Genomic DNA, 25,163 nt, shown 5'->3' with positions numbered 1-25,163 from the left:
TGAAATATACATATCAGAGCAAAACTTAGAAAGGTATAGTAGTTTCTTTCCCTTGCTTACGTTATAGCAAAAGCTGTTTCTGATTAGCAGCATTTTGCTCTAGAAGCTGACTTCCTTTTCAGGCTTTCCTGTGGTTTTCCACAGGTAAACATCAGCCAGCAGAATTTCTGGTGATAAATTTGTAATGCTATTCATTAGCTTGGGACTCAAAGTGACCAAGTTGCAGCCCTTAAGAATTGTGCTGCTTTGCTAGTTTCTCCTTCAACTCTGTGCTCCGTAACCATCTTGAGACTTCATCTTGAGCGGTGACAGAAAGCAGAGGTTATTGTCTGAATCAGGGTGTTCCTGGTTCAAAATAGAAGTATTCCATTTATATTCTAACATGCTTACCATACTGTTTATATCCTAACATGTTTACCATCTGACAGCTTCATATGCTCTCCCAGAAATGAATTAAAGACATTAGTTTAATTCCTACTGCACAGCTATCTGTATCACAGAAGTTACTATAGCAGTTGACAACCTCAGCAGAAACAACAAGGATTGACTGTTGCTTCTCAAACAGCTTGCTTCTCTCCAGGAGCCGAATCCCATGTTTGCTAAAGTTGATTGAAAGTTTGCATTGGTTTCAGAGGACATTGTGTCAAACTGCAGGATGATTCTCACAGCCAAGAACTGAGGCAATGTTATTTTTTAGTTATTTAGTTATTCAGCTGTTCAGTTTACTTTTCCTCACAAGCCTTGCTGTTAGTACCTTTCTACACTTTATGCTTTCAGTTCTCTCACCTCCTTTTAGATTTGGTCTCTTAGGTAAATCACCTGAATATAAACTGTAATTGGCTTTGCAGTCTGGGCTTTGTTTGCTTCTTTGCATAGATTCTCTTCAGAAACTGTGATCAGCACTGATCCTTTATTTATTTATGTCCACAGGAATATATCACTCAAAGAAAAGGGTGAAGAGACATAAATGACCCATTTGTTGTTCTATCAAAAGCATAGCTAGATTTAATTTACACCAGAAGTTGTGACTGGAAAGCGAGTCTGTTTCTGAGAGTCCACTGCTTCCTTTGTTTCCTTTCTAGCGTCACAGCAGATTTTTTGTTTTGTTTTGTTTTTTATGCACTGCATAAATTTTCACCATGGGTTTCCTTCCCTGTTATTACCAGCCAGCCCACTGATCAGGCACCAGGGTTGTGTTCTTGCTAAGTTTGTGTTGGAATCTAAAATCAAATAAGGGATAATGAATGTAATATGCTTTTAACTGTTGTGATGTTTAGTGGGTATACCTACATCATTAAGACCTTTCTTGTCTGGAGTTTGTGATGAAGATGAATCGTTCTTTGGGGAAAGGTTATAGTCATGTTGTAAATCACATTCTAAAAATAAAAAAAAAAATCCAGCAGTGGTAACTACCATCTGCAGTCTGAACTATGTAATTGTATTATGATTTGTCATCCACATACGATAAGCTTTTGAGAATATTTAAGTTGAAGGTGTAGACACAGAGATATCCAAATGTGTTAACTGCTTTAAGTAGTGAAGTTAAATGAAAGTAAAAACAAAATGTTCCACGTGAGTTGGAATGACTCCTAGAACCAAGAAGATGGAATTCATTGCAGCACAGTTGTGTGGGAGTAGGTAGGCATTGGGAGTAGCTGTACAGTAGGTTTTACATTGTTTTAAAAAATAGGGCTTGCTTTAATTATTTGCAACTTGAAAATTAATTTACATCATAAGAAGTCCCTCAAATGCTTTTTGTGATTTAACTTTGGTTGATGTAGCTCCAAGATAAAACAAGGGATGCAGATGAACTATGTATGGGATTGTCTAGTTTTGAGAAATATGCACTGTTGGAAATTAATCTCATAGAAGAGACTTGAATGAAGAAGAGAAATGAGAGATTTCTGAGAAAAGGCATTGGAAGAAAACAAGAGAGGAAAGCCAGCTAAGAAATGGGGAAGCAGTGGAAAAAAAAATGTCTTTAGAAATAACTACTCTGAATCAACATCACATAAATTTCTGTTTCTGCTACCTGCCCACTCACTTTCTCTTTTAATAGGAAGAATCACCTTGGGACTGAAACAAGTAGTGTGGGGAGCCATGGATTTACTAAGGAAGTGAGTTTCCTGTCTTAGTAGGTTTTAGCTTGCAACGCTGAGTAATGGATTGATCTCTTTAGGGTGTATATAACATATCAAAATGGTAGAAGCAGCCTTTTTCCAAGGATGCTCCTCCAACATAGAAGTGAAGCTTCAGTAATAGCTTTATTATTTCCTTTCCGAATGCATCAGGAGTGAAACTTACTTCTTTAAGAACTCTTTTACAGGCATTCATTTAGTCTCACAATGCTTCTGTGAGGGAGGCAGTAATATAATCTACATTTTATAGACAGAAATCTGGAGCACCGGCTAAGACAGTAAATGATTTGTCCTGTGCCTCTCAACAAGCCCCTGGCCTACAGCCATGGTTAGAACCTGGACAAACTTGGCACTGCGTCTGGTACTCATTGCTCCTAGCCAAGCTGTCTGTCAACTGAGGTACGTCTAGGGACAGACAGAGGCACACAGGAGACTTGCAGAGATGGTTGGTTTTCTGAAAAACTGCATAGGTGACTAAAATCAAAGAGGTTTTTACTGACATCTGTTATTTCTGTTCCTTTCTTTTTAGCTGGTGTTGCCCGAGTACTCTATCCATAGTCTTTTCTGCATAATGTTTTTGTGCGCTCAGGAGTGGCTCACACTGGGGTTAAATGTTCCTTTGCTTTTTTATCACTTCTGGAGGTAAGCCCATCTTTTATATGCTGACTGCTTGTTAGCCTTACTTGCCAACTCAGCACACATGCTGATTGTATCAACTACAAAGTGCAGTGGTAGGAGTATGGCTGAATATCTTTTGCCTAGAAGCTTTTGCCTATAAGCGGCTGAAACTTATATTTCCAGAGAAAAAGTAAATATTTTTCATGAACATTTAGAATGGGTAAAGAATATGCATAATAATATAAACGTGGCTTTCAGTTACTAACTTAGGTAAATATTCCAAAGGGTGTCAGGATGTACTCACTACAACTGAATGAGACCTTGGAAATGAAATAGGCTAGAATCTGAAAGTGGAACTTGGTGAGGCTCTAAATACTTCACAGAGAGGGTGTTGTATGACAGTTCATATCTGAAAGATCTTGGACCTATTAATTCAGCCCTAGCAAGGAAACCTTTCCATTGGAGTTGTGGAATAGAGACTGGGCAGGTTGACAGAATTTTGCTTCTCATCTTCTTTGGCAGCTTTATGCTTTTTTTTTCAGTATAAAATAAGTTGTTTCTTGCTGTACAGTAGAGGATTTCTGTTCTACAAGAGAAGTCTCTCTTAGAGACTCTTGGAGTAGGGATTGCAGTAGATGAAGAGCTGTTGTCTTCACCCTGCCCATGTGAAAAAGCGGGAAGTGTTTCCACTCTGGATCTCGGCCATGTGCTTATATTCACTGAGGGGCTTTCAGAGTTGATCACGTAAGACCTGCTGTTGAGCAGTTTTAATGTTTTCCGGACAGGCAGTTCAGCTGCTACTGCTGCATATTCCTCTGCATTCTAGTGGAGGATCAACCTTTTGTTGCCTCTGAAGTTAACGAAGACACATCAGTTTTTGTGGTTGCCAGTGTGTAGTCTTTACTAGTTTTGCATTTCTGCAATGTTTGTAAAAGAAGAGATGATTTTTGTCTGTCAGGGTCTCTTTGTGTTACAAAGATACATATGGCAGCAGATAGCTCCTGTTGTGAAGTAGCTTGAAGAATAATTCTGTAAAGAAGGCAAAACCATTATCTCAACCAGCAACTAAAAAGTAGTAGCTTTTTTACGCTATTTTCTGCAAAAGTCATATGATAAAGTGTATCATTCAGAAGTTAGAGTCACAGTATAGTTCTCAGAAAGCTAAATGGAGTGAAGCTACGAGTGTTTTTCTCCCTATTGGTTGGGTGCAATAAAAATAATAATGTTTTATGGTACAGTTTTACTGAGGGTTAACAACCAAAGTGTGACAATAATACTGGTTTAAAAAGTTAAAAAAAAGAATAATTGTATTTTATGTCCAAGGTGAAAATTATCAGACTCTAAATAATGATATCAACCTTTGGAGAGAACTCTTGATTTTTTTTTTGTTTGTTTGTTTTCATGGTTGTCCATATGCTTTACTATAATTATTCCATAATTTCTGCTGTTTTAACCACAGGCAGATTTGGGTTCACTGTGAAAGTTCTGCATAAAACCATGGCAAGATACTGTGTAATATCTTCATCCCAATGAAGATAATTAAGCAAGGTTCCACCTGTGGTCTCTGCAAAAGAATTTGCAGTGTTATGAGAGACTGTAAGTGGATGTGACTAATATTGGAAAGAAGGAAGGGAGGAAGGCAAGATTATTATGAGAACGTTTACTTTCAAAGTTTGCTGCTGGTCACTTGTATGCGGGTTTTCTATCTATCTATAAGCAATCCCAGCAACCTTCAGTGATTACATTACTATTTCAAAGCAATAGAAATAACAATATTTCCTCTGATTCATGCTGATCTTAAAGCAGTTCATTAACTTTGTTGAGGACTTCTTTTTTGATTTGCTTTTGCTTTTTACTGCAAAGTAACTGAGACAAAAGCTCCTTGGTCAAAAAAGTTCTTTTGTCAGGATTTTCTCAAACATCCAGTCATTGCTGAGAATAATTAGAAATTTCTCCTATGTAAGAAGAAAAACATTTTCCAATTAAAATTATTTGGATGATAATTTTTTGAGCAGTGCTATGTGTAGAAAACGGTAGTCAGCCATCTCTTATATTACCCCATATTGACTTTTTTCCTTTTCAGAGTTGGAGGAACTGAGCTATTATTTGGTTGAGAGTGTCACCTTTCATCATGTCTGAAATCAGTTGTGTAGATGCAGTTAAAGCCCAGTAATCCTTCCTCCATGCTGTGATCACAAGCCGCCACATATTGTCACTCACAATATGTAAGTTATTAGTGAGTAAGCCAGAAATAACTATATAGGAAAGGGGAATGTTTCAATCTAAAGAATTAATAGAACACAGGAAGTCTACATTCATGAATTACTTGGTTCTATAAGAACGGTCTGCTTAGACTAGTGTCTTGATTTTAACAACGTCCAGAAATAGAGGCTTGAAAAGGAGAGGAAAATTCCTCCTACATCATGGAAGATGGTTATCTTCTGAGCTGGTGATCAGGAGGGTGTATATCTGCACATATTTTAGTACAGAATGTTACAGAGTCATTCTAGATGTCTTCTCCTGCTCTTTCAGGTATTTTCGTTGCCCAGCAGATAGTTCAGAGCTAGCATATGATCCACCTGCAGTCATGAATGCAGATACGTTGAGTTACTGTCAAAAAGAGGCCTGGTGTAAGCTAGCTTTCTATCTCCTCTCCTTCTTCTACTATCTGTACTGGTAAGTCTGGTGATTTTGCTAAGGAAATAGTAGCTGCTTTTCATTTGACACGTGAAATTGTATTTAGGAATGATTGGAACCAATTGGCTCATTTCCTTAGTCTTATAAAACTTGCTTCTGATCTTGAGTCAGGGAAGCATGCCCACTTAGGGCAGCATGTGCTTATATCTGCTGACACCTCAGTACAGAATATTAAGCATTTTATCTAAAGCCTGAGCCAGGTCCCAGGGCCAACCCAAGGAAAAAATTTTTGCTCCTCTGCATAGTCTCTTAGGATGGGTGAAATAGCAAATGTTATGATAATGACATTACATCAAATAAAAATTATAATGTTCTTATGATTCAGGAGAATCATAAAAATACTACGTCTACTGGTGTAGTGATGCCCAAGATGGTAAGTAAATGGGTAGGTAGATGGTGGGTAGGGACATGGCTACATTCCTACAGCCTCCCTTTCATTACAGGGTAGGCCTGTGTGTGGTCCAAACCCCTAATTTAAGTACCTTCTTGAAGATATGTACCCCAGAGGTGTGTTGTCCCCCCTGCCCCTTTCAGCTGTCAGATGTCCTTAGTGCACAAATGCCCAGTGCAAGAATATGTGAGGATCATATTTAAGGTAAGGCCTTGGCAGAATCCCTGTGCTTTTAGTCACCCCTGTAATCACACCATGAAACTACTTGACAACAAAGGTTAACACACTTTAAATGGAGGTGTTGTTTCATGGTGCCTTTCTTCTACTCCTTCTTCCATAATGTATTTGCATAGAGTGCCTCTTCAAGCTAGTCTTCCATGCAGTAATCCCTCTGTAAGGCAAGTTTGTATGCTAGTGGAAGAAGATAAATGTTATTTCTCCTTTGATTGCCGGTCCGTTATCTGTTCTGTTGTTCCACATATCTTGAGGAGTCATTGCTGCAGGTTGTTGTTCCTCAATATTACTTTTAAATATTAATGACAACAAAGCTTTCTGTCCACATGTGTATGTGCCTGTGTCTGCATACAGGAGAGAGAGAAAGAAAGTAGAAGGGCCCAGACTCACAGAAGCTGGTAGCTGCCTAACACACACTGAGGTGGATGGGGCATGAGAATCTGAGCGGGAGTTTAGCATCCAGTAGCTTTGTGGGTTTGGGCTAAGTGCCTTTGCCCGCCAGCCCTCTTCACAGGGGCAAGAGTGGAAAGCATGGCAGTTACGCTAGACAAGCTCTATTGGTAGTGCAAGAGGAGATGGCAAGGCATGGCTGGAGAGAGAAGCATTTTTAACTCCGCATTTTTGTGTTGGCTAAAAGACCCTGTCAAAGTCAGCTATGTAGTGTGGTCTGGCATTTCTGCTGGGACTCTACTGTTGTGCAGCTTCCTCTGAGCCCTGCTTTCTTCATTCTAAAATGTGGCCATAAGCCAAAATCCACTGCCTAATAAAATAGTATTAATTACATTCAATTTTGCTGTGCTTTCCTGGGTATTGTCAGAATTAGAATCGCAGTCAAGTGGAGCCGTGGCAATATACTGCGATTTCTTCACTTTTCAGAGTCGCATTTAATAAGTATGGATTCACTCCAGCTGGTGTCTGCATTTTATGTTTCCTTGACTGCATGGAGTTTTTTCCAAAGGAAACAAAATAATGCAGCTTCATGGGAAACCTTGCCTGCCCTGCCGAGAGTTGCTGGTTGAAGTTTTAAAGATCAAACACGCTAAAGCAAAATGGTTTTGTTTCTTCACTGTTCAAATTCAGACATCAGACTGCACTTTAATAAGCTCAAACACAGCTTGTGGTGCAGTAGGATGTCGATAATGAATTTGTTATTTCTTGAATGCTTTTTGATACCCATCTTGAATGTACCATAATTAAGATGCTTTAGAGAGATAGAAAGAATGCAAAGGAAAGCACAGGCCATTACAGTCAGACCTGAGGAACAGACAGTAAAGGGTTATAAAAATTAAAGTGCTCCGTATGCTTCAGAGGATACCTTCATATTGTGTCTTTCTTTTACATTCAGCATGATCTACACTTTGGTGAGCTCTTAACTGAAAGATCATCATTAAAGACTGAAAACAACAAAGGCTGGAGGTGCAAGGATGAGTGAGCCAAGTGAAGCGTGATTAAAAAAAAAGGCAAAGAGAGGAAGACTTTGAACCCAAGAAGTAAATGTGTGTGAGTGTGTGTGAGAGAGAGACCCAGCAAGAAGCAGCAGAATACCATGGGAGAATGGCTGAGTTAACTGTGTTTATCTCCTGTTTCTCAATGTGTTGCAGTAAATGACTTTCAAAACCCAAACAACACAAAAAAAATGCAACAAGGTGGACCAAGTTACACAACTATTCACATCTCCAGGGATAATGCTGCTTGGTTTAGTGGATTCATTATAAACTATAGTCCCTACTGTCTTCCAGGGAGCAGTTTCTTTTCTTAATGACTGTTCTGGACTGAGGAAACAGAGGGCAAGATCATCTTACACAGAAAGAACAGCTATACAACACATTCTGAAAATGAACACCAACTGGAGTTCAGATAAGATGAGTGACTGCTCTGCAGGGATGTTCACATGACACTAATCAAACAGTGATGTCAGATCTTGTGGAATTGCTTCAGTGGGTTTTTTCCACCCGTAACAACAATAACAAAAGAATTTGCAGTTGCAGTGTTCTGTTTTCTAATGATATGCTATTCCTGTAGGTGAACATCCAGTGTATTTCTGTACTTCATTTGTGATGCACCAATAACGTATAGTGATATGTATGAATACATTGGGTTTGACCTAATCATGCCAAGCACTTACCAGAACAGTGCTCCTCTGACTGGGGGAAAAAAAAAAAAAGGTAAAAGATACATATATTAAGGAGGATTGTAACATAGGTATTATATTCGTCACAATGCTGGATAACAAAATACTGGACCAGCTAATTGTGGTCTGTAATTCTGTTTTGCAGCTTTATTTCTATTGTCAAGTTTAAGCTGAAACTAATATACAAAATGTTTTTGTCTTGTATGAGGTTCGTATTGAAAGATGTTCAGTTTTTTATAATTTAAAAGTTTTTAAATTTTGTCATATCTCATTTAAATTCATATATAGGAGTTGTATAACTTTATATATATATGTATATACAAATACACATCTACATAAATACTCACAATCTATTTATATTTTAGCTTAATCTGTTTGATTGACAAGTCAAAGGCATCAAGTGTCCAGAACTGCTGCTAAATACATTTCAGCGCTGAACCTAGTGGACCAGGGCTGGTTCCCTCAAAGTCACTAAGGTATTTCAATGCAGCCACTGGTGCTCTGGGTAGTAGGCAAGCCTGTAAGATCAAGACTAACACCAGTGCATGCACAGAGACCACTTGGATCTTGCATTGTGAATGAGCTAATAAGGTATGTTGCCATGAGAGGTGCTGCAGAGAACAGTGCAGAGAGGCCCATCTGTACCCCAGCTTGGTTACAGCTGGTCTTGTTAGCACTAGCTCATTGTTGACCTTGCCAAATTTGGTCTGGCTGTTGAGAGCCAATAGAATGTTCCTGTACCAAATTGTGAGGGCTTTTGTCTGGGCACAAGACTTCAGCAGGAGAGATGCAGTCTCACATTCAGTACTGCCTCTGTGCTAACATACCCTGTTTCAGAGCATGGTGCAGAAGCAGTGGCTGAATGGAGTCATCTCATGTCTGGCAAGGTCCAACCTGAGCTGGAGTTACTGCATGTGTACAGTGCCAACACTCTTTATGGTTTGACCTGGCTACGTTAACAAAATTAGATCCTGTTAGCCTGCAAAGCACAGTTGCTGCATGCGAACTGTCTGCCCCGGGACCATGCCAACTTCCAAATCCTGTTGCTTGGAAGAGTGCTAGCTGGCTTGCACAAAAGTTATACCAGGGTTCATTCTAACAATATTTAGATGATCAAGTTGTCCCAAGTGCTGACATTCTTTAATTTTCAAGTACAGACATAGCCAGGTGGTCTTACTGGATGTAGTTTAACTTCTTACAACATAGCATTCCCAGTTCCAGAAGCACACAACAAGGCTGCCAAATCAGGTTGCTTGGGAAGCTAATCTGGGCTCTGATGGTTCATTAGTTTGGATTGCACACACTACAGAAGTGGCTGAACTGCTCTTGAAATCACACTGACCCTGCAATCAATACAGATTGAGTGTACCCACGTATAGTGGGTGTTCTCAAAACCAGATTTGTCATTTTCTCGGTTAGACTTGCCAGCCATATTATAAGAGAAGAAGCACAGAGGAAGGAAGAATGAGCAATACACGATATCTGCTACCCTCTTAATCCCTGGCGATGTATCTGGCTAAACACAAGCTAAGCATACTTTAACCAAAGCAAGGGAAATAAAGAACTGCATAGCTGTTGTTGAAGAACAGAAAAAATGCTGTGATCTTTGCTCACAAGGCAGTCTCTTCGCCATATCACATGTTTAAGGGAGAAATAATCTATGCTATCCCTTTTGTCTCCAGTTCCTCCTTGTTGGTTGGTGGAGGCTAGAGATTTCTTCCCCAGGCCTGGTCCCCTTCCTGCCTCTTTTGCTGGAAGGGTGAATGTCATTACTTAGGAACAGAAGTTTTCTTCTCTCACATCCACCCTCTTGTGATACAGATAAACCCCACAAAAGTCAAAGGAAAACATGTCATCTCCCTTTGCTCCTTCAAACAGGTGTGCAATGAGCATGTTTAAATGAGTATTCATTTTCTTCATTTGCACCATCTGTAAAGTGAGAATGATGATACCTAGGTTATGAAATCTTTCTATACATATGATATTCTTATTTTTTTCTGTAACTGTTGAATCTGCTTAAAGGAAAAAGGTAGGAGATGGAAAAACAATCTGTGAGAGGATGAGACCTGAAGGAGCTGCTTACCAAAGGGGTAACTACACAGTGTGCTGGCCTGTAGCTGCCTGTTCCTGGAAGCGATGAAAGGGCAGCCTCCTTGGCAAGGTGTTGCTCTGTGGTTCTGCCTGTCCTATTTATAGCCAGGTAATTGCAGCAATGCTGAATAAAATTGTTGCTGCTATGACTGTTTCAGTTTCAAATACAGCAAATCAATGCTGATAGCAGAATGCTTCGCCTACAAATAATTAACTGCACTTAAGCTGTCAGAAACGTTTTTCCATCTGTTTCCTTGGGCCATACTCTTCTTTTTGCACTAAGCCACTGAAAGTGGAAGAAAAGGTTCTTCAACCTACATCTTCTTAAAGAAACTGCACTAAGCTGGTTGTGATCTGGCACTGCTGTCGCTATTTTTCTCCCAGATAACCAATGAGCATGCTGTAACAAAATTCTAATGATTTATTTCAGTGGTACATCTCAATCTAAGAATGAAGCTGTTTGCTGCAGATGGTATTCTGCTGCAATTTAATAAATCACAATTCTAGAAATATTTTTAAGTGCTTACACAGTTAAAGTAGTTATTTTCTTACCATTAAGTTGCTGGCCATCTTCTCATGCAAGAAAAAATGTACTTCTGTGGCCCAATTCCATGACTTTCTGGGTAGTCAAACTCTCAGTAAAACTCTGAGGGATGTAAAATGCTTTTTAGAATTTTTTTTCTAGTAATGGAACCCCATGTTTAGGTCATATATTACAGAAATGGAGTGAAAAGTTAAAAATAGCCAAAACCTCTTATTTTGTCCAAAGGTTGAATAGATGTTGTTCCTTTTTTCCCATGAAGTATCCCTAATATCATCCATGTTTCTTTCCAAAACATATTTAACACATTTTCAGACCTTACCTGACTCTCAATATACAGCAAATTTGAATGTATTACAAAAAAACACAAATTAAATGCAAATACAAAATACAGCAAACATGACAGATTCTTTAGCAAATTTCTAGAGACCCTTGTTATTCAAAGGTAATTTCTAGGTTTGATGTCACTTATTGCGTGGCTCTGAACTGTTGAAGCCCACTTGAATGCCACCATTGTCAACAACAACAGTTCTGCAAGAATACAAGCAAATACAAGCTTGGTTATATCTTCCCAGGTGCCAAGAAACATCTCATCATGTAGCCACATTTACTGCAGAGCAGATGACATCCACTTTGTCACTTTGAATCACTTGCCCTTTCAGAAGGTAAGAACATCCCAGTCCAAAACTCTTCTTAGCCATTTGCAGCCAATGATGTTGACCTGCCTTGTCTTTACAAGCACACACTGGTCTCCGGGTTGAAAAACACCATCAGGCAAGAGCAATTTTCACTGACCTGTTCTTGAGCTTCAGCTTTTACTGTTTTGGGGTGGGATTTTTTTGTCTGAAAGGAAGATTTATTTCGTATGCATAATGACCAGCATCACTACATTGGTTTTGGAAGCCTTCCTCCCACCCACCCTTTTGTTGGGTGCATTTTAGTACATATCAAAGTGTACTAAATCCATGTCTTTGAAATGTGTTTCTACTTAGGTCAGATTTTTAGCATTCCTGCTCTTTCAGTGCTGAGTAGTCATCCAGCCATAAAGAGGTATATAAATGAATTATAAAGTTGTATAAAATATCCAGTGGAGGAGGGCTCTTATCTATCCATTCTTGTAACATAAAAACAGTGGGAGCACTGAAAAAAAAATTGAGAGGCAAAGATGTGAAACATGAAAAGAAATATATGCCCCATTTTAATCAATGATCGCATTATCACAAAACATACAAGTATCAGGACACCAAATATTCAATATTGTTCCATGTGAACCTATACCCTTATATAGATAACAAACACTTCCATAGTTACATTTGAAAGAATAAAACTGTAGCAGAGTTAGAAACCCACAGCTTTCAGGAGCCATCCAATTGCCAGTGGTTTGAGTTCAGCAGACTATTTACCCTGTGGCCAGGTTATCTATTACAAAGTATTTTCCGCTTTGTTCTGAAATGTCTAGAGGTGGCTGCTATCAAAGACAGCAGCTGAAGCTAGATGGACCATTGCTGTGTTTGTTCAAGGATTCAGATTCTGTTCTCAAATGACCATAAATCTAGAACATCCACTGAATTAGAAACTGTGTTTCAAATTACTAACTTCTCTACACTGAGGGTAAAACTTTCAAAAGCTCCTAAATTACTTTGGAGTGCAAGCCTAATTTTTATAAAATATTTGCATATTTACTTAATAGAGCTAAGGATCCTAAGAACCTCTTGAAAATGAAATGAAACACTTGTCCACATACCAAGACTTCAGTACGCAGGAGAAAGCAGTAAGAATTTGCCACGTGGCAGCTATTCCTTACTAGGTCCTTTTATTTGCACTCTATACACTATAGCCTTGTAAAGCAAAGTCTGCAGTTTCACAGGTAGTTTGCGCTGGAGGTGCCCACAGAGGAGGTTATTGCAGAATAGCTAACATATTCTTCAGTCCTTTGTTGCTCTTTTGATTCCTTTTCCATACAGGTGAACCCTTAGACTCCTAAGTACTTTAGGCACTTTAAAACATTATTTGAGTGCAGTCTACTCACTCCTGTTAACTGCAGGGTACATACTCCAATCAGCTAACCAAAAAGGATATAAAAATAAGGCAAAGCCAGATAATCCCTCTTTAACAGGTGAAGGTCTCGTGGTTGAGTTATCAGAACTGAGAAAATGAGACTTCCATTCTTGCCCGTTACACAGTCTTCCTTTGTCACTTTGGGCAGGTACTTAATCTCTAAGCTTACCATCTCCTAACTGGAGGTGATAGTGCTTCCTTTCTCCCTCATTTTGTCTGTCTTGTCACTTTAGATTGCGAACTCTTGTGAGACAGAGCCTTTTCTTTCTCTGAGTAATGCCTGGCACTGCAGAGCTGAAACAGGGAATTACATGTCTAGATGGTATTATAATCATAAGTAATTAATACTTTTTCTCATGGGAGGAAACGACTGAATTCAGTGGAAGTAGTCAAAATGTATTTGTTCCACCGTCGCCAAGGTCGGTACCTGACATGGTTTGTTGCTGTGCCTTAGGGCCTACTGACAAACTTAAGTGTGCTTTAGCCTCTGAATGCATGTAATGCTGTAATTTGATGCTGCTGAAAAGCACTAAAATGTAAAGAATAAAAAAAATCCCAAAAGCTCACCATTTCAGTATTTTGTGCCCTTCAAATAGCTCTTGCTCTAACCTCTCATCCTCTTCCTTTATCGCACAATGACATCCTGTTTTACTCATCTTTCAGTGTTGCATTGAAAGCAAACCCAGTGCAAGCTCAGACTAAAATGGTGGCACTGGTTCTAATCCTGATCATTTGTCTGCTTGTGGACATTTATTTGAGAATTAAATTATCCTATTTTGGTTTTAACTAGGTACCAATGGAAATCAGATAATTTTGACAGAAATCCTTTTTACTCTGGAATACGAATAAAGCCACATGTGTACAGGAATATGATGTTTAAATGTATTTATCTGCATTAGCACAAATTTGTTATTATACTAGAACAGAAGCATAGAAGTTGCCTCCATTTAGCAAAGGATGACAGATTTTTGTAGATAGAACCCAGCTGCAAAGCAGCAGAGCTGTGTTCACAGGCAGGAATGTGCCCCAGTTGCAAGCACTGGTGTAAGCACTCTAACCTTTCGTGGTGTGGAGTCATGCAGGTTACTGGTGGGCATCCGGCCTTTGAGCCAATGCACTTGGGGACCAGTGTTTATAATTGGGTGGGAAGTAAAAGCACCTGGGAAGTTAGAATATTAAACAGTGCCAGACTTCTGCAAAGTGGATACATGTTTAACCCTTGTTTCTTCCACCGCAGTTTACATCATCCTTGAATTTGGTCACTTAGTATTTCAGTTTTAGATCCTTGAATTCAGCACCTAAGTGGGCTGCGCTTTTTTATAGGTAGGTGTATATTTTCTAAGAGATTGCATGAGATGAACTATAAAGGAATCTAAGGTTTTTCTATATCCCTTTCATTGTCCATTTATAAGCCTTTAAATACTTTGGTATTTGACTTCATTCTCCTTGATATGCACCTGCACACACAAGCTATCCAGAAGCTAAAAAAATTCTTGTCTGTTAATATAATGGACAAAGGGAAGTGCTCTTCTGTTATCTCTGTGTATCTACCACTTATAGCAGGTCCAAACAGTAATATTACTTATGGGATTATACTGAGCAAGAAGAGGAAGCCATATTTCTGGACTGCAGTGGCTTTTCTAACAAGTTCATTTGAAATTCATTTTTGACAAGCATTGCTGTGTGGTCATTGTAAGCCACACCACCTCAGGTTGTTTGAGAGCCTGTTTTCAAGGGATGTTGAAGACACTCCCCGAATGTGCTCATTCTTTGACTCTTTGGCCTTGAAAACCTGAATGCATTTAGCAAGGTCTGTGGGAGGAAAAATTAAAGCTGATAAGTCCTGCCTGTCATCCAGAGCACTGTCATTCCTACAGCAGCAGCCAGCATTTGGCTTTGACTATCTGTAAAGGAATTTATTGTATTTTCTATCGTGGGTTTGCCTTACGAGTGCAGGCAATGTCCCTTTAATTATTAAATAAGATTGTTAAGTTGTATTGGAAAATGCGAATCTTTCTTTCAAAACTTGTTGCCTTTAAGTAGAAGCAGTATTTATCCTCCAAAAGCTTCCTGAAGTGGTAGTGGCAGCAGCAGAATTTTAATGTACCTTCTCTCATTCATCATTTGAAGTCTACAACAACAAGCGATGAATCTTTGATGAACCTTGTCAAGCTCCCTTCAGATTGTAATAGCAATTTTGTATAGCTTCAAAGAAGTTCAGAAACAATTTGTTATGACTGTATCTACTTTTTTTCTCTTTAAGTGCTCAGCCCAGTGCTGAGCACTGCTACATCACCGGATTAGAAACTCTTGTCCCTTTGTTTCTAGTGTAAATGAAAACCTATGTGGCAAACATTAGAAGGATATTTTCCAGAGAAATCCCAATAAAAGCTGCCAGATTACAGGGATCCTTTTAAAGATTTTTTTTTTATGTTGTTGTAAGTGTAATGAATCCATTGACCACGTCTAGAGACAATCTCTTATCCTGGTACACAGGGAGTTATTATTAATTGATGATGCTTTTTTCATGCAATGGTAGGGCTCTGTTTTCTCTCTGCAACATGTTTTAACATCCATGAAACATACTTCTATGCCCAGCAGATACCTTGTTCCCTGAGGTCGGTACAAATTTTATCAGAAACAAATAGTGTGTTCTCAAATGAGGACATTACTTCTGTCATTCCTTGTTTTGGCATCTTGTTTTTGTGCCTCACCCTGATAGAGGCTAGAGCCTGAACTACTGCATGCAAGCACAAAGACCTGGAAATTTGTTTACTGTTAGCACAACCTTTGTAGTCACCAATATTGTTGGCTACAAAAATAACCTGCCCTTTTAAAAGTTTGCCCTGGAACTTTATGATTTGCAGAAACTCTGGATATAATTTCTTGCCTGTATTAAGGCATCTCTATATGGCTGCCTTGTTTCAAGGCTTTTATAAAGACAGAGCAACTGGTCAGCAAAAAATTCTTGACACCTTACAAAGCCCAAATGGAGCAGAGCTGCTTTGCCATGTCCTTGCAGTGATCAGGAGCAATGGGCTCTTGGTAGGACTCTGTCCTACCTTGCTGATTCTGACTGCTATTAGCTGGCCCATGCTGAGATCACCTTTCTTCCTATGATGGGCTACTCTGCCAGTTCCAGCTTTGTTTCTCCAGTGTTTCAGTTCAGCAGTGCATGCAAGTGACACAGTAACCCTGGAGAGGTGGAGCAAAAATATACATGTTGTTTAATGGTCTTCTGCCGATAGGTAGCGAGGCTACAGACTCCTTATATCCTCTCAGGGTAGACAGGCATTTGTCAATTCTACCCAACTCTGAAAATTTCAGTTTCAGTCACTGATGACTTGACCTGCAGGCTATATGTGCAGAGGTGAATTCATCGGGAAAGCTTCTTCATCAATAGTGGGTGAAAGAGCTTACCATGTGATATTGGAAGTGATGTGTTCTCCTCTTTTAAGCCTGTCTTTTGAGTCTGTGGTTTCTCCAGTACATTCAGAAAACTCTCATACTATTGGTCAGTGTAATTCATTTGATTGTGACTAGTGATCTATCTTCATAAGGGTATCCAATTCACTGGCTGGATTCTTGATTCACCTACAGTTAGTCACGGTGGCTGGACTTCTAGCTGGCTCTCTCTGTTCCTTCTTGGAAAGCTTCCTCCATTGCCTTTCTTCTCAGTTTCTGCCAGGTGGTGTCTGGAGCTACAACTTTTCACAAAAATGGGAAGTTTGTGTATTTACATGAGGTGTCCATGCTCAGACAGCAGCATCCCAGGAAACCAGAGTACGGATGAGGTAGCTGCTCTGTGTCTTCACTGCAGGGGAAGGAGGCTGCCTCATCCTGTGATAGATGCCAATCTGTGGTAACCCTAAGACCTGTGATGTGCCTGGCATGATCGTATCAATAGATGTTCAAGCCTGGCTGTTCATATCAACTGTCTAGCTCAGTAACTTACTTCCTTCAGTGGCCAGAGCCTTAGAGGAACATCTAACTGCGTTAATAGATGTAGTACAATCTGTCCATCATGTTAAGTCTCATCCTGACATCTTTTAGCTGGAGATTAGTACAAGCTCCCAAAACCTGAACATCCCTGAAGCATTAATTATAACTACAATTTTTTATATATGCAAATACCCAAACTTTTTTATTCCAACTGAATTTTTGGGCTTATGTTACCATGGGCTCTAGAATTTTATTTGGTGGTGTTTGGGGAAAAAAAATTCTTTTGCTGCTTTGGAATGTATTCCCAGTTTCATTGAAAGTCCACATTCTCTTTGATTATGGTCTGGCAAGACAGAAATTCCTGATGCATCCCCTTTACAATATTCATTATCAAATTCTATCATGAACCATTTTATCTTCTTTTTTTAGTGATCGATACCAGAATTCTGAGTGTTTCTCTGCACCTACTTTTCTATGCCTCATCTTCACCTTTCTCCCTTTTTGTGATAGCATAACTGCATAGATTTTTAGTTTGGGTGATCCGAACAACATTTTTGTATTCTCTGTGTTATTCATTGTTCTGCTTCACATGCAACTGTGCATGTTTATTTTTTTGTGTTTAAATTGCAGCTGCTGTGAAGCAGAAGTCTTCCCTGAGCTCTCCAACTGTGATAGCCAGTTGTCCAGCTGGGCAGATTGGACCGAGATATGCAGTTGGACCAATTCCTTATTTGTATTTGGAATCCAAACCAGCCACTTCTAAAACTGAAATAAAGCTGTGTGCTAGCTCTTGCAACATACAATCTGTTGATCAAACAGAGCTGTAGGGGAACTTTTTCGCTTTGGCCTCTGATTCTGCAGCAGAAGCATTACTTCTGACACGTGAAGTGAAAGGCACGTACACACCCAAACAGAGGTATTGCTTAGCCTGATTTCTCAAACCAAGAGGTACAGCATTGTAAGAGGGAGAGGAGAGAAGGAACACAGAAGTGGATGAAGAAAATTAACTTTGGAGGGGAGCAAGACAGTATGGAAAGTGTATAGGTTCTGAACCCATCTGACACTTGTAGCAGATAAACTGGAGTATTTAGTGGCCCATCCATTTACCGAGGCAAAGGTCTCTGCCCGACACTGGAGTTGCTTTTCCAGATCTCATTGCAGTGGTTTATCACTACTTGCCCAAGCAGCTTAGCTAGCTGTTTATCATCGTTTCTCTTCTCGAAGCTACTGCCTCTGCACCTCTGCTGACAAGATGGTTTTGTATGAGTGTTCCCTAATCCACTTCAGTGAAAAGTATCAGCTCGTATTTACCAGCCTTTGAATTCATATGACAATAATGAAGACTGTGTTGTCTGAGGAGCCTGCACACATCTGCTGCCTCTGCTCCTTCTCGCATGGAGGAAGGTGGGTGGTCACAAACAGAAACATCTAAAACCTGCTGGAGATTCCACTAGAGTTATTAAAGACCCTACATGGAAAGTAATGACTTGGTTTTCTGGCATTCAGGGCATTATGTACTAGGTGGGAATGAGAAAAGACATTCAGATAAAATCCAAACTACCCTGGCCTTAAAGTCTGGACTGAATCTTTTTGGAGAGTCAGAGAACTTGGATCATCTCTTTATTTTCTTGTTGCTAGGACTGGAAGAGAAAACTCATAAAAAAGCAAAAATCTGTTCTTCCCAAACAGCCAATTCTCTTCCTCCAACCTCAGGAGGCTGGTTTATTTTAATAATGAATGGAATGAGTAGGTTTTCACCTGAACAATCCCACCAGACCTTTGGAAGTAGGTTTTCTGTGTTGTTGCTGCAGACTTGAGAATCAGATGAACTATTGTATTCTGACACAGGCTCACTATGTGATCATGGTCAAATGGCCTAACATTTGTACACTTCTGTTATTTCACCCTTACAATGGAGATCTACATTGTAAGCTTTATCTATAGTTTGCAAAGGAATTTTAATACATAGAATGTGACACATTTCACTAACAAAAGAAATCCTTTCCTAATGAAGAGAGGCAGCATATTCTAATATTTTAAATACATGACAGGGAAGCCTAGGTTTATTTCTGATTATCCTAATGACTTATTGTCAATGAGGCATCACTTCATTTTCAAGAACATTTCCCCCTTTCTCTAAAATTGGATGAGTGTTGAAATATCCAATTTTGTAATGAATAAGGAAATTTCCAGATGGAAAGTATCAGAGAGGAAAGAACATTATCGATATCACAGCTCACAAATGTTGTGTACCTTGAAATCAAGGGATTTTGAATGGTTAACAAATTGCATGTCCTATTACGGAAGTTGCTTTGGCAGCAGAAGCCTTTAAAATTGTATTGTTGAATGACTTTGTTTTTAAGAAATTGTAAGTCCTTATTTGCATAATAAGGACTTGCAGAACAAGTTCATCAGTTCAGCTCCTGTTTGTAAGAAATCTAACGCATTTTGTTGGCACTGTGAGCAGTTCATAGACCTGTGGGTTGCGACACATGGCATAGAAGTCTTTCAGGTCTGACTGCACGGTATGTCTCAGGAATATACCAGTTGACTGACAGTTATCAGGATTACCTAGCTTTATTCACATTCAGCAAGTGAAGGGGAAAGCAATGGTTAAGGCAGTCTGTAAAACAGTGCTTCTGTAATCCTCTGATTCAGGTTAGTGAAGCTAATTCACTTGAGAATCTGAGAATGAAAACTCACATAACTGATGATGGTGCCTGACAAGTGATCACTCATTTCAATTACCAAAGAACAATTTTTGCTCTCAGCAGCACAGCAGGTTGAGTTCTGACTTACAGAAACAATTTGTAATAGCAGATCAAAAATGCATTCATTTTCATTTGGAGTATTTAATTTGTTAGGCAAGTTGGTGTTGCACAGTGGTATAGCAATTCCATTACATTTCCAGCTCAAAAAATTGCAGTTAAAAGCAAAAAACATGACACGCTAGCTATTTATCATGCTATCAGAAAGTTTGGCTGAAATCTTGGTAAGTCCTTAAGGAGATGTTATGGTCCTGGTCTCCAGGTTCTGAACTGTGGCTCCCAAGGTGGGGCTGGGTCATTCACACCAGTGATGTGCAAAAGCCAGAATTTATAGGGCTCTTTAAAATCCTGGGGTAAAGAACATAATTGATTTAGAGTTGGCGTGGTTTGGATTTGGTTGTAACAAAAGCATTGCATTTATTGTAGGAATTGCAAGTCCCTTCCTATCTCCATACCAGAAAACATATTAAAAGCAACAGCTACAAACTTTTAATATAACTTATGCTGTGCTCTGACACTATAGTAAGAGTAGAATTGCTGTTAGTTTTATACATTAAATTTACTGTCTGAGCCCAAGCTGTGATAGATATCAAAAAACTCAATTTTATATTTATGTTCTCAGAAAACAACTTTGGTTTCACAATGAGACCAAACTCCTCACTGAGTTATTTGTGGTTTGAGAATATTCTGCCTAAGCCCTAATTTGACTTTCTGGTTTCCAAATTCCTCCATTTCATTTGAAGAGGGAAAGGTTTATAAATACTTGCTAGAGACAAAAAGTGAGAAATAAGAAAAAAATGTTAATTTCTGTTTATAAATTTGAAAAATATGTTGTTCTTGAAAATGTTTTCTCTACTTTTCTCTGTTGCTTTGGTAGTATCTTGGGGAAAATCTGCTGGGTCATTGTCAGAAAGTAGTTAATTGATAATTAGGCTCATGTAGCCAGAGACAGACTCGCTTTCTTGCTGTTTTTATTGCTTGGAATAAGCAATAAAACCCCATGGCTTGGAAAAAAGCAGAAGGAATATGCTCTACTGCTAAAATTACTAAACATGGGGAAAAAATTTGAAAAAAAACACCCACAAAAATGCAAAAAAGCTATAGATGCAAAAAATGCTAAACCTGAAAAACCTGATAAAACATTCTAAAACACATTAGAACATACAACAATTGCTGAACACTAAAACACACTAAGCCTGTTAAAGCACACAAAACGCACAAAAACCACAAACCCATAATAAAACCACAAAAACCACACACACAAAAAATGCAGAAAACAGTACAACATGCTACAACATGCTATATATAAAACATGAAATATATAATATATAATAATATAACAACAATTAATAATTCATATAATATTATAATATATAAGCATGTGTATATAGCATGAAAAACATAAAACATGAAAATCACACAAACCCCACCAAACTAGCAAAAACCATAAGAACAACACAAATACTAAAACTGGGGGGAAAATGCAGAAAATAGTAAAACCGCAAAATTGCTACAAACTAAAAAATGATAAAAATACAAAAAAAGCTAAAGACGCAAGAATTCAGTCTGAAGGAACAGTTCAGTCCCTTCTCTGAAGCATCTGAAGCATCCATCAGTCTGGAAGACTGTATTTCATCAGTAATACCATTTCTCTATACCGTAGCCACTTCATTATTTTTATAGCATAGAACGATTATTTCTGTAACAGATAATTTTTCCTAATACCATTTTGCTTATACACTATACATTACTTCTGAGTATCTCGGGGACTTGCAGCTTCTGTTAGTGTTATAACGAAGATGTGACACACAGGAGTAGTGCTGGCCTCTGCCACGCCACATGAATTGGCCGAGCAAATGGCTGTATCCCCGTAGCTTACTCCAGCAGCTACATGACATCATCCCTTATCCTTCTTTCACAGCTGGAGATTCAAGAAAACGGAGGTGTGAAGGTCAAACAGTCTGAACTTCAAAATAGGTCTCTACAACTACCTAAAAAATTCCATCTTACTGATTAGATATTTGCTGTCTGCTCGAGGACTGTGGGTACTTGTGATCCAGGTCATTCATCCCATGAAGTGATGACATTTGGTATTCCGTAGATTAAACAGCAGGTACTAGAGGAACTAAACAAAGTCATCGGCTATCCCCTAAGCTATTACTATCACTATCAGCTATCCACTAACCATAGCAAACATTCTCCGAGAGACTTAAAGAAAAATGACACTATTTGCCTAGTTACTTGTTGCATAGTTAACTGCTTGTTTTTACAGTAAAATTATTTTTAATGTAGATGTGTAGTCACATAGGACGTGATTTTTTTTTCATCTTTTTCATTTCATCGCTTATTGCCCTGCCACTATTACGTTCTATGTTCCCATGGAGTTTAATCCTCATGTCTCTAAAATATTAAAACTGCTTGAGACACTAGGTCAATGTTGCCCATGCATGCAGTGAATACTAATGCAGATCCTGTGCTTCATATTCCAGACTGAGTGACGAGACTTCCAGGAGGAGGAAGGATCGGAAAACCTTTTAAGTGCTGCAAGAACGTGACAGCTTTATCATAGTGTATATCAAATCAAAGGAAACATGTTCAACAAGACTTAAGAGTTTGTTAGGGTTTTTTTTTATTAATCAGGAAATACCACATAGGAAATGCAATTTTAGTTTATGGTCTGTTTTAACTGTATGTCTAAATGCAACTGTGCAGTTTCTGTAAAAGTGATGTATCCAGACAGTGAGTTAACCATTGCATAAAAAGGGGCTAGATAGAACACTTGTTTGAACAGCAAAATCCGTATTTCTTGGCACATAAAGTTGCGTAATGGAGGTGAGAGTTGCCTGGCAAGAGCCAGCGGTTACTCGTTCCAAGAGCTGCTGTCACACTTGTGTATTACCACAATATCTGAGCGTATTGTCTCACTGAATTAGAAGGAGACCTGATGATAAAGGTGTAAATTCAGAGTCTGCTCTGCAGTTAGGAGGAACGAATAAAGACGGCAAGAGAAGCAGACAGGTAATCAGGCTAAATTAACTGACGGAATAGAGGCAAAAGTCCACTTAATAAGGGAGAAGAACAGACAAGTCGAAGGGGAGTTTAAAATAATAAATAAATTTGTTCTATCTTTCCATGTATGTGTCCTGCTTGTCACCCGAGTTCCAAGAAAACACAATTCCTAGCACGGAGACTGGGAAGCTTGCAATTACTTAGAGCACAGGAGCGAAATAATCGTGGTGAGTACAATCCTGAACTCGAGCTTGCTGATTTCAATTTCTAATCAGACCTGTCTTGTGGCACAGAATAAATGATAATTGTAAGCGCTGCAGGAGCTTATTGCTGTCACGACTGAAGTCTGATCATTCTATATCTGTTATTTAATTAAATTTGCATATAAATTCCACATTACATGACATTAAAGATAAGATGCAGAGTGGTTCTTCATTTGGTTGCTTTTCACCTTTTAATCCATCAAAGTTTCTAAGCCCAAACTGCTCCATTATGCTCTCTTCCCTGAAAAGGAGCTAGTAGTTAAATCTGTTACTTCAATTGTAGCAGCCTGCTCCTTTCAAACTCATTCATGCATTGAAGCAAAGGGCTGAGTATTCCACAGTGACTTAAACTTTGACTTGTTTTTATTAAGCCTAACGGGTGCGATTAGCTATTTACAGAGGTAATCATATGCGTAACATCTGAATACCTGCAGTAGTAAAAAAATTATCACACAGGATTTCCAGCCTGTGGGGATTGTATTTCTGAAATCAGATTTAACAGCTCAGAGGCTATACAGAAAACGTGTGTGTACAAACACCTCCCTACTAGGGAGAAGTCTGTAGGTGGAAACTTTGGGCAAAAGAACAGTTCAGAGAACTGAATGAAGCTCAGCTCTGCCACTAATGTGCACAGGACATGTTTTTTGCTTTTTTTTTAATCCAAATTTTTTTTTTCCATTAACTTTGACATGGTCTGAATATTACTTAGCAAATTGAAGGGATTGAGCAGTGGAAGTGACCACCTCTATGGAGGTTTTGTGCTTCTATGCAGCTGTGGTTATTTGATGCTACCATTTCCTAGCTTCTTGAGTAGAAGCCTTAACATCCTAGCTTTCTCTTTTGTTAAGTCTTGAATTATGTCCTTAGTGGTAGTGTTGAGCCAACATTTTTTCTTCAAAAGAATTCATGTACTTTTTGCATATTATCTTCTCTTTCCTTGGACTGACTTGGAGTTGTTTTATTCTACTTAGAGTTTCAGTGTCTTTATCCCTAACACAAATGGCAAATGGTCAATTTATGATGTTTATATGACTTAATAAAACTCACTTTTTGTCTTTTATGAGAAAAATACATCCTGACACATCAACATTGCAACTGAAAATTAGTTTCACATATAGGTCATCTGTCGTAAAAACTGTTTCCTAATATTAAGTCCAGGTCTGCAATTCCTTACTCTGCATTTGGTGCTGCTTGCTATCAAAGGCCGTTTAATGAGAAGAGAGCTGATAAGAATTTATGATGGTCTGTGAGAAATATGGTGGGTTCACAGTGGTCTAGCATATCTTACGGATTTCATACAATACTTTCTGCTCTTCACTACAAAGATGCCTTTAAGCAAAAATGACCTTTCATCTTAGCATTCATTGATACATGACAATGCAGTGGCTCTGAAGAGAATTACACACTTCTGCTACTGCTCTGCATGTTCATGTTCATGTTTTAATTGGCAGTGAACTGCACTGCAATATCAATTTCAGGTGACTAAAACCAATTTTTATATGAGATGTTAGTACAAAAGTCTGCATTAGTTTCATTAATGTGGTATTTGCATACCTAGTCTTCCTAAAACAAATCCTTTGTTATAGCTTGTGTTTGGTTTTAAAGAAAAGTATGATATTGCACCACTTTAACCTTCTTTGATGAAGATTAGTTGCATAGTTGTAGTAATATATTGTCCTCTTTAGGAGCAAAAAGGTCCTTTAAAAAGATTAATAAAATAATAAAATAAAGGGGTTTAAATTTATTTATTCAAGAACTGTATTCAAAAAGAAGGAGATTTTGGATGGGAGACCTATGATTTTCAGCAAATAATAACACTAAATGACAAAATTAGGAATAACTTAACTTCAGTTACGTATCTATTTAACTTCAATTTCAACTTGGTCATGCCTTCTTACTGAATTAGCACTGTGGCTTCACTAAAATCTGTCTTGGTCAAGTCCAGAAAACTTACTCTTCTATCTCTAACACCAGTGAGACACTCATCCTTTTTGGCTTAACTTAGTGTAGAGACAGTTTTTTCAGACCCAATCTTTTTTTTTTTTTTCCCAGCACTATAGTTCATCACCTTTCATGTACATTTTGCTCTTTCTGTTTTGTATTATTGGAGGCGGAAGTGATAGTCCCCAGTCACTGGAGAAATTTTTATTGCAGGGTGCATATAACGTAGCCAGAGCAAAGAATTCACATATTCACACGGTTGTAGGGAAATGAATGTTATTATTCTGCTGAACTGTCGGTTGTTAATAAATAAAGATAGCAACAGTTGAAAAATAACTGTA

At 38.6% G+C, this 25,163-nt stretch overlaps 1 protein-coding gene across 2 annotated transcripts in view; it reads left to right on the top strand.

Annotated features, from left to right (window-relative positions):
* Positions 1 to 7,451, top strand: part of CNIH3 (cornichon family AMPA receptor auxiliary protein 3) — a 58,784-nt gene extending 51,333 nt beyond the window's left edge. For both annotated transcript variants that reach the window (XM_075706771.1, XM_075706770.1), the window contains 3 exons: positions 2,668 to 2,780; positions 5,289 to 5,432; positions 7,424 to 7,451. In XM_075706771.1, the coding sequence (XP_075562886.1) occupies positions 2,668 to 2,780; positions 5,289 to 5,432; positions 7,424 to 7,451 (285 nt within the window). The remainder of the gene's footprint in view (positions 1 to 2,667; positions 2,781 to 5,288; positions 5,433 to 7,423) is intronic.
* Positions 7,452 to 25,163: the final 17,712 nt, after the last annotated feature.

This window comes from Pelecanus crispus, chromosome 3 (genome assembly GCF_030463565.1).
Source record: "Pelecanus crispus isolate bPelCri1 chromosome 3, bPelCri1.pri, whole genome shotgun sequence".
In the NCBI taxonomy this organism is placed as follows: Eukaryota; Metazoa; Chordata; class Aves; order Pelecaniformes; family Pelecanidae; genus Pelecanus; species Pelecanus crispus.
Note: the sequence above shows the minus strand (reverse complement) of the source record. Positions and strands in the feature narration are given on the sequence as shown.